The sequence below is a fragment of the Sceloporus occidentalis genome, unplaced genomic scaffold (assembly GCF_023333645.1).
Source record: "Sceloporus occidentalis isolate IW3139 unplaced genomic scaffold, rSceOcc1.0.p SCAF_117, whole genome shotgun sequence".
NCBI lineage: Eukaryota > Metazoa > Chordata > Lepidosauria > Squamata > Phrynosomatidae > Sceloporus > Sceloporus occidentalis.
In genome coordinates, this window is record NW_028317097.1 from 40583 (window position 1) to 51366 (window position 10784).

Here is a 10784-nt window from a genome sequence, read left to right on the forward strand (position 1 = left end):
AGAGCTGGAGGAGGGAGAGATTGGAGGTAAAGAGGAAAAAGAGCAGACGTGGAGGAAGAGGGGGCTCTGGATGTGCTAGGTACCCCCACCTCTAACACAGAGGATTCCACCGAACATGGACCCCTGAAACACTGGGTGATCTTTTCTGGAGAGAGCCTGCAGATGAGAGGACATATACTGTACTTCCAGACACCTTGGGTGAGGCTGCAGGGGAGGGCGAGCAGGCACATTGGTGGAGATAGCCGTGCTGTACTAGGGATTTCTCCTCCAGTGCAGGGATTCTCCCTCCCCACCCTCCTATAGTGAGAATCCTTATAGCCCGCGCTGACTGGACATGCACGGGGTGAACATCCTTGGAGGGCATCGCATGCAGGTCACGCGTTTGTTTTGTTACAATTGCTAAAGCACTCAAAATGGGGAATATTTCCTCCAACATTTCTTCCTTCCAGTCCTTACACATTGTTATGCTCGGACTAGACTCTGCAGGGAAGACCACTGTCCTTTATCGGCTCAAGTTTAATGAGTTTGTTAACACTGTGCCCACCATTGGTTTCAACACAGAAAGGATTCGGTTGAGCAACGGAGCAGCAAAGGGAATCAGCTGCCACTTCTGGGATGTGGGGGGGCAAGAGAAGCTGCGTCCACTCTGGAAGTCGTACAGCAGATGCACTGATGGCATCATTTATGTGGTGGACTCTGTGGATGCAGATCGACTGGAGGAAGCCAAAACGGAACTGCATAAGGTGACCAAGTTTGCAGAGAACCAAGGGACCCCTCTTCTGGTCATTGCCAACAAACAGGACTTGCCCAAGTCTTTGGCGGTGGTTGAGATTGAGAGGCAGTTGGCACTACAAGAACTGAGTCCATCCACTCCATACCACGTTCAGCCAGCTTGTGCTATAATTGGTGAAGGACTCACAGAAGGCATGGACAAGTTATATGAAATGATACTAAAAAGGAGGAAGACCCTCAAGCAGAAGAAGAAGCAGCGATAACATTGGAAACGGAAAGGACTTCATGAGATGCCTACCAAAGATGCCAGTGTTACCTGCCCACCTCATGTTGGTCCGCAAGTTCTTGTAATGGTTTTGCTCTTGCTGGACACTTTTTTGGGGATCTACAAAGGACAAACTCCTTGCGATTTGGGACAAGGGGTGCTATTTTCATTAGTGGAGTGGAATTTACGCTGTGCGGGGCAGGACCCTGCCATTCAATCCCCTCCATACAGAAGGAGATACAGTCTAGTCATTGCAGAGCAATATGTGGCCTAATCCTCCATCACCGCAAGTCTTTATTCTATGTCTAAGAACTATTTAAATAAAGATGGAATGTTATAAATTTAATTGGATCACACATTTATGTAGCAGAAGACACATTGTACACTGTGTATTTGCTCTCCCGCCAAGATAATGCAACTTGAAGATTTTCGGTGTACAATGGTGGTCCTTTCCATGTGGACGTACCCTCACATCACTAAGGGAGGTTTATTTTCTTTGCAATGTGGCTTCCCGATCCGAACTAATTACAGTCTTTCTGACAGCTGTGCCTGGTGTCCATTTTCCTTTCCTGCTAATTTCTGCACTGTGTCTTTCCACCCCCCTCCATCACGAGTTAAATATTCATAACCACAGCTTACATGTATTACTCATTCCCTGCCAGATGTGTTTGCAGTCTATCGCACTAGAAGTCTGTCTCACAGAGGATAGGTCAATCTTGGGCTGTGGTTGAGGGGATGTCCGTCATGAATTTTGTTTCTGCATGGGATTAATTGTAAGAATTTTAATACTGGTTGTTGCTTCTAGCTGTCTCATTATTTGCAATCCATACTAAATATGAATGTTGCATTCTGATAATTCTGTCTTGTACTGTCTGCGTTTATTTCCTTGTTACATCAGTGACTTCAACTATAGGAGAATCATGGGAATGGCAACCTCCATCATTCCGCTTAAAATGACTATAACTCTCATGATGGTTAGGTAAAGCATGGTGGGATTTTTAGTCCATAACATCTGGAATGCTGTTTTTTTTTTTACCTGCCGGTTACTGGGAGGGCTGGGAAGGCCCAGCATGGAACTGTTTGTTCTATTGAGCTGCTTTGTCTGGGCTGAGCCATTGACTCTCCTCGGCCTCATGTTATATATGAATGTATTCCGTTCAGTTGGGAGGTGTCGGTGGTTCAATGTGCTCATGCTCCGCTCAGTAAGGCAGTGTCAGCAGTCTTTCTACTGTGTCCCTTATGTCCAGGCACAGTCATGGAAGACAGCGTCAGTGGTCTATCTGCTGTGTTTCCATGTCCGTGTGTCCAGCTGCATTTTACACTGGTGTTAAAGAAATAAAAAAAAAAACATTTTCTAAACCAAGTATACTTTGTGTGTGTTCAGCTATGATAATAACAGGTGGGCACTTTGTTGACTCCCACACTGAACGTATTTTCAAGGGAGCTTTAGGCTTGAATGAGTTCAACATCCATGTCTAGGGTGTGAGACTTTACATCTAAAATGTTTGGATCTGGCTTATATTTTGGCATGTGTTATCCCAGAGAGTTTCTATAATGCACACCAATGGAACATGTATGTATCACTTTATCTCACTGTACATTGAACTTTGGATTATAGGTACATTTGTTCTAAGAACCACAAGGATGATCTTCTATAATAGGTCACCAGTATGGCCATAGTGCTGTCTGGCTGAGCATTACAGGATGTGTAGTCATATAGTGTCAGAGGTTGCCAGAATTTTTTATCACTCCATATGCTGGCTATAATACATCACAGGGGGACATTATAAAAGAGCTGTAATGTTTGTGTAACTCTGTGGGTTTGCTCTCAGTTACTAGTATAATGGGATATTCAGGGAGTTGGGTGAGAGGAGTGAGACCTCACCTCCTGCAGTGCTTGCGAATGAAAGCTCCATTCATATAGCTGCCTGGTGAAGGAATTTATTGTGATAGATTCTTTATCTGGCTTCGAACTAATTAGTAGAAACATAAATGTGATTGACAATATTCTCCCCTTAAACCTATAATAATCTCAATATTTTGCTCTAAAATAAACGTTTGCCGTGACTCAAGAACTAAATGCAACTCTTTCTCCCCGAAAAAGAGCTCTAACTCTACAAAGAGAGCAAACTTTCATAGGCCTGATCTGATGGGAATCCTCAAGTGATGCCGGTATTTTCAAGTTATTATTATTATTTATTGCTTTATATAGCGCCATCAAATAACATAGCGCTGTACAATGGGTAGACAGGACATAACAAGTAGTATGTAACATAACAAATTGACTAACAGAGACAACACGTGAGGCGGGCCCTGCTCAAACGAGCTTACAGTCTCTGTAATTCCTGTTCCATGGGGTTAAACAGGTACTGAAGGAGGTGGTTGGGTTGTGTACTTCCAATGGCTTCACTACCATTGCCTATAGTAACATAGTAACATAGTAACATAGTTCATAAGGTTGAAAAAAGACCAAAGTCCATCAAGTTCAACCTATATACATATTGTGTCCCTACTGTGTTGATCCAGAGGAAGGCAAAAAAACCCTTATGAAGCAGATGCCAATTGCCCCATACCAGGGGGAAAATTCCTTCCCGACTCCAAATATGGCAATCAGAATAAATCCCTGGATCAACGTTCTGTCCCTATTAATCTAATATCCATAACTTGTAATATTATTGCTTTCAAGAAACACGTCCAGGCTCCTTTTGAACTCTTTTATTGAGTTTACCATAACCACTTCCTCTGGCAGAGAGTTCCATAATCTCACCGCTCTTACTGTAAAGAACCCCCGTCTGTGCTGGTGTAGAAACCTTCTTTCCTCCAGCCGTAGAGGATGTCCCCTTGTTATAGATACAGTCCTGGGTATAAATAGGTCCTGGGAGTGATCTCTGTACTGCCCCCTTATATATTTATACATAGTTATTAAATCCCCCCTAAGCCGTCTTTTTTCCAAACTAAATAACCCTAATTCTGATAATCTTTCTGGGTACTGTAGTCCTCCCATTCCCCTTATTACTCTGGTTGCCCGTCTTTGAACCCTCTCCAGCTCCACTATATCTTTCTTGTACACTGGTGCCCAGTACTGTACACAGTATTCCATGTGTGGTCTGACTAGTGACTTGTACAGTGGTAGAATTATTTCCTTGTCGTGGGCATCTATGCCCCTTTTGATGCACCCCATGATTTTATTTGCCTTAGCAGCAGCTGCCTGACACTGGTCGCTACAGGTAAATTTACTGTTAACTAAAACTCCTAAGTCCTTTTCCATGTCAGTCGTCCCCAGTGTTTTCCCATTTAATACATATTCCCAGCCTGGATTTTTCTTCCCCATGTGCATAACCTTACATTTATCTGTGTTGAACCTCATCTGCCACATCCCAGCCCAAGCCTCCAACCTATGCAGATCCATTTGTAATCGTGCACTGTCCTCTATTGTGTTAACCACGTTACAGAGCTTAGTATCGTCTGCAAAGATTGATACTTTACTATACAATCCCTCTACAAGGTCATTAATAAATATATTAAAAAGAATAGGACCCAAAACTGACCCCTGTGGTACCCCACTAGCAACAGTAACCCACTCAGAGTATGTACCATTAATAACCACCCGCTGTTTCCTATCACTGAGCCAGTTACTTACCCACATACACACATTCTCCCCCAGCCCAAGCATTCTCATTTTATGTACCAGCCTTTTATGTGGCACCGTATCAAATGCTTTGGAAAAATCAAGATATACGACATCCAGCGATTCACCCCGATCCAGTCTTGAGCTCACCTCCTCATAAAAGCTGATCAGGTTAGTTTGACAGGACCGATCCCTTGTAAACCCATGCTGACATGGAGTCATACACTTATTTTCATTGAGATACTCCAAAATAGCATCTCTTAGGAAACCCTCAAACAGTTTACACGCAACAGAAGTTAAACTAACAGGCCTATAATTCCCCGGGTTACTTTTTGTCCCCTTTTTGAATATTGGCACAACATTTGCTATGCGCCAGTCCTGGGGAACAGACCCTGTCACTATAGAGTCCTTGAATATTAGAAATAGGGGTCTGTCTATTACATTACTTAACTCCCTTAGAACGCGGGGGTGAATGCCATCTGGACCTGGTGATTTGTCTATTTTGATTTTTTTTAGGCGGCACTGCACTTCTTCCTGGGTTAGACAGGCGACATGTACTGGGGCAGTTATCTCATCCTGCTGTATATTACCTGGCATTTCATTTTCCTCTGTGAATACAGCAGAGAAGAATATATTTAATAGATAGACAGACCTTATGTATAATGCAAATGACATCTAAATTATTAATATTTATAATATTATTATTATTTTGCCATGTATGTTTGGGAGTAAAGTGGTCAATGATTTTTGGCATGTAGGTTCTGATACCTTCGAAACTGGTGTTCCCATTCCTAACTAACCCTTCTATACTGGTATGAAAAAAGTTCTGGGATATATATTATATTAAAATTATAAACAGAACTTTTACCAGATGTTGTTTACGGTAGGACCACCGGAATTTAACATTTTGGACTAACTGGAACCTCAGATCATTCAAAAATTCAAAGAAACTCGAACATGGATCGAATCAGTGAATTAAGATTAAATCAAAAAACCAAAGAAACACCATGCAAACATTAGCTAAATTGGATATAAGGCCTCATCACGACCTCCTAACAGACATACACCCATAAAAACATACTTTACTTCCAAATCCTCCCAACCACATTCTCCTTAGCTCCTCGTGCTTGTGGCGACCTCATGATGTGTGGGATGAAGGGTGGGAAGTGGCACTGCTCTTCCACGTCCACAGGTCAGAAGGGCAGTCAGCTGTTACCGAACCCTCGGTGTAAGATTTATATTTTAGTGAAAAAAAGAAGCTTCGCTGGGCCCTAGTTAAGAGGCCTAGAACCTAAACAGTGAGTTGCAACATCTAATTTGGCTGCATTCATCATGTATTATAAAGGGCCATAGCAGAAAGTTTCCCTTGTGATGGGTCGAGTTGGCCTTTCTTGATTCATAGTTAATCCAGTGACGTGCTTTTTTTATCTCATTACAACCCAGGGTTTAGGGAAACGTAATTCCTTGTAATATGTACTTAATATGACTTTTTAAGTAATGTAAATGCACAATGTTGCGTTTTATGAACTTTATATAATACTAAGGAGTCATTTGGTGAGATATATAGAGGGCTATAAATAGAATTAATATTTTAGAGCTTCTTGATCCAAGGAGAAATCCGATTGCCTTTTGGAGTCAAGAATGACAGAATTCGAAGTAGCTTAATCCAAGTTTAAGTTTAAAAGGCTAATTGATCATCGAAAAACCCTTTTGCAATTGTGTTACAGCTAGAAATGTCCTTGTTTTCCTTTAAAACACCTAAGTGACCTCAAACTCCGGAACAGTAGTGTGTATATAATTACAGTCATAAGAATATGATTTGTGTGGATGCACCTGTCAGAGACCAGCGCTGAACCCAGCCAGTCTGGCTAAGATCTCCTCCTATATGTTTTTTTATGGTGGGGAGTATACAGGGCTCACCCTGGAGGCAGAGTTAATTAAAAGCTGGAATGGAAGACCCCTGCAGTCTTGTTCCAGGAAACCCTGTTATAAGCAGGAAGGTTACATTTGATGTTTGTCCAAGCTTTCTCAAGGACCCTAATTACTAATAGGCAGGGGTGTGTATGTACTCCAGGTGTGCAGATTTTGCAGAAAAAAGCAATCCTGCCATTGTGTTTAAGATTAGAAAGCAATAGAGGAATTTAGATGGGCAGGGGCATGTTCTCTGATGTGGGTAAATCCAGAATGAGTCACGATGATCACGTATAAAAGCAGCTCCACTCTGTAGGGCTATAGAGTATTATTCCCAAGACTGTTAAGCATCAAGGGAAAAAATAGGTTAAAAAACACAAAACTTTTGTTTGTGTGCTAATCTTTGTGTTTACGGCATGAAGTGCTGTACGATACATATAATAAACCCAGTCTGATTCCTGCAGCATGTACTGCGTTACCATCCTCTGCCTCACCCGTAGTGTGGGAAACATTACAAAATCATCTTAATGTCCTAATCTTTAGGATTTGCTTATTGATACTTTTTTATTAAAAGGACAGTTATTCCAAAGAATAATGTATATTAATTACATTATTATCATAAAAACTCTTGGAAGGGTCTGTGTACATGACTGTGTGTTTTACTCTGTTTTGGTTCCCTAGACAGGGATCTATTCCAACGAATAATGCAGATTTACGTAGCTTCTGAGTACTTTAATATGCCATATTTATAAATTAAAAAATATATTTAGCTTAGGTAGAAGCTGCAGCTCTCCTCTCTGGTCAGATGATTCTTGCAACTAAATGTTTGTTTGAAGCAGCCAATAAGTGGCAGAAAGCACTCTCATTGAAATAAATGGGAGCAGTTTCCACACATTGGCACGAGTGTCTCATTAGACCCTTCCATGACGTTTGCAGACCCAGTGCTGCAACTGACTGTATATCACATGGCAGGAGCATACTCGCAAACATTTCCTGTCATTAGCATGCATATGAAGGCTGGAGAGTCCCTTTTAAGTCATTCTTCTCAATCAAAAGCATCTCTTCCTCAGCTGTGTAGATGCTCCAGTGATGGCTCGTGTGAGGTTTCCATGTGAGATCCCCCATGTGATTGTGCAGAAGATGCTCACATTGATTTCAATTGGCTTGCCTTCCTGTAAATGGTTTCCTGCTTCTAGCAGCCAAAATGGGCACGGAGAGTGGAGGGGGTAAGCGGCAGCTGTAGAGTTGCAGTGTCTTCAGCAGGTGTTTTTTTTTTCCTTCTTGCGGGAAAATAATGAATATTAAAGTACATTAATATGCAAGAGATGCAAGTTTGTTAGTCCTGACATTTGATGTCATCTATGAAAACAAATAATTGCAGCTGTTTATGTTCTAAAGATTTTGGGGGGAGAGTCGGAGAAGGGATTGACTTGTGCATATCTAAACATTTTCTAGAAGCACAAGAATGAAAAGGAGACATTGCAAAGCAAGACTTAAATCTAGACATGTCTCTGAAGGTAGCATTGCTTTGTAAGCGAGGAGTTTGCCAAGCGTTACCAGCTAATGCCAATTCATATATCATGTTATAGGTATTCATACAACAAGAGCTACGTCAGCATCCTCATCATTGCTCTTTGCATCTGGTACTTAATCAACATTCTATGCATGTATTTACATAAGATTATGATGCCAGGAAATACTTAACATACGAAACAAGCATTATTTTGTTTGGATAAAAACTGCATTTGTTTATTTTGTCTAAATGTTTATGTTAAATTGTGCATTCCGTATTCAGTAAATAGCGGTAGCATATAATAAAGCTCTGCTAGAACTAAGGGACCTGACAGTAACCAGAAGAACCGTTATTTATGGTTTACTTGAGGCTTGCTGCCAGATGGCATCTACCTGTTAGCCATAAAAGCAATGTTTGAAATATATAGACACAGGCTGTAATTTCAGGTCCTTCAAAAATAAAGCAACCCACACGCTGCTATATACCGGTATATGTGTAGATATATAGATATATACCGTATTTGCTCGATTATAAGACGACCCTGATTATAAGACGACCCCCCAAATCTTAATATTAATTTAGGAAAAAAAGAAAAAGCCTGAATATAAGGCGACCCTATAGGAAAAAAGTTTTACCAGTAAATTTTAATTCATTTAAACACTTTTTTTAATAAAAGCTATGCTTGAGAAAAATATTTTGGTTTTATTTCCTTCTATTTTCCAACCTGCCTCCTAGTTATGCACATCTGCCCCAGAAGTGCCTTATACCCCCTATATGCCACTGTGCCCCATGATATGCCTTTTAACCCTCTAAATGCCACAGTGCCCCATAATATGCCTTTTAACCCTATATGCCACTGTGCCCCATGATATGCCTTTTAACCCTATATGCCACTCTGGCACTTAGAGGATTAAAAGGCATATTATGGCATATAGGGAGGTTTAAGGCATTTCAGGAGGCAGAGTGGCATTAAAGGGGTTAAAAAGCATTTCACAGAGCACTCTGCCTCCAGAAATGCCTTACACCCCCCATTTAACACTCCCCCTCCCTCTTCCAAACTTACCGGTGCTTCTGAGTTGGGGGGGCGCATAACACAGGAGGATCCAGGTCCCCTGCATCTGAGCCCCCGGTGCTTAGTCCGGGCAGCATGTAGAGCTCCACGCGATATAATCGCGTAGAGCTCTACACGATACAATCGCGTAGAGCTCTACACGCTGCCCGGACTAAGCACCGGGGACTCAGAAGCACCGGTAAGTTGGAGGGGGCATAACACAGGAGGATGCAGGTCCCCTGCATCCTCCTGTGTTATGCCCCCCCCCCGCCAACTTACCGGTGCTTCTGAGTCCCCGGTGCTTAGTCCGGGCAGCGTGTAGAGCTCTACGCGATTGTATCGTGTAGAGCTCTACGCGATTATATCGCGTAGAGCTCTACATGCAGCCCGGACTAAGCACCGGGGACTCAGATGCACCGGTAAGTTGGGTCGGGGGTTAACACAGGAGGATCCAGGTCCCCTGCATCTGGGTCCCCAGTGCTTAGTCCGGGAAGCGTGTAGAGCTCTACGCGATTGTATCGTGTAGAGCTCTACACGCAGCCCGGACTAAGCACCGGGGACTCAGAAGCACCGGTAACTTGGGGGGGGGGGGGGGTTAACACAGGAGGATCCAGGTCCTCTGCATCGCTGCGGGGGATCTGGATCTTAGTCTCATAATCAGACCTATTTGAGGTCTGATTATAAGACGACCCTGATTATAAGACGAGGGGTATTTTTCAGAGCATTTGCTCTGGAAAAAACCTCGTCTTATAATCGAGCAAATACGGTATAGTGGACCAAGAAGTGATTTGCAATCACTGAGGTGCATCCAGGAGGAATAAGTGCTTTAACACAATAGTCAAAAAGAGTAAATAACTAGTAATTTAGGAAAATTACAGGAATAGACAAAGCCCGGTGTAATTAGAGATAATTAAAATCAGGACACTCTGTTTTTTTCCCAAATCGTCATAAGTTTCTAGGAATAAACAGGTGATGAGAAGTGTAATTTGGGTTCCAGATGAAAGGAAGCACAAAGCGACAGCGCAGATGTCACTGAGCACTGAATGAGTAAATGTGAACGGGCCAGCCACGATTCAACCTCATCAGATTTTTTTTAAGCCGACACTCATTGCTTTAGTTAGAGAAAGGGGAAAGGTTCTATAGCAAAGTCTAGAAGAGGCACGGTGGGCAACTGGATCTCAGCTGTTTGTCTTTTGGGGTCCCCTTCTCAAAGGAGCTACACCTCTCTTTCACCTCTCTTTCCCTTCCTGCCCCAAATCTGCTTGGTCTATAAAATCATGCGTAGCATGAATAAAAACTGAATACAAACATTAAATAAAAGATATGTTTAAAAAAATAAGTACCATAGCTGGTCCCAAAGGAGAAGAGACAATTTAATCAGCGCAGGCCCCCTCCTATTTCCACAAACTGGGGCCAAGATCATGCCTGCTCACCTAGTTATAGATTGCAGGGACAGAATGATTACATGCAAAGTGCCAAAGGCAGTGAGTAGGTTGCACAATCATTAGGATTAGATACAAGTATACTAAGGATGTGGGGTGCCTGCGGTGATTTTCCCCCTTATATTATGTGTTGTTATATAGTATGTCAAATTCCCAGCTCAATGCTGGAATCCCTGCTCTTCTTACAGATCACAATGCAGCAGCAGGAGCATGTCCAAGCAGTGGAGACAGCAATAGAATTG

General features: G+C 42.3%; 1 protein-coding gene across 1 annotated transcript; it reads left to right on the forward strand.

Annotated features, from left to right (window-relative positions):
* The first annotated feature begins 413 nt into the window (after positions 1-413).
* LOC149282373 (ADP-ribosylation factor-like protein 4C) lies at positions 414-995 on the forward strand. The gene has a single exon (XM_089498244.1). It carries the CDS (start codon positions 414-416, stop codon positions 993-995), a length of 582 nt encoding a protein of 193 aa, XP_089354370.1.
* The last annotated feature ends 9789 nt before the right edge of the window (positions 996-10784 follow it).

Excerpts from the sequence above, each read along its gene's own strand:
- LOC149282373 (XM_089498244.1), top strand. The coding sequence starts at position 414 with ATGGGGAATATTTCCTCCAACATTTCTTCCTTCCAGTCCTTACACATT.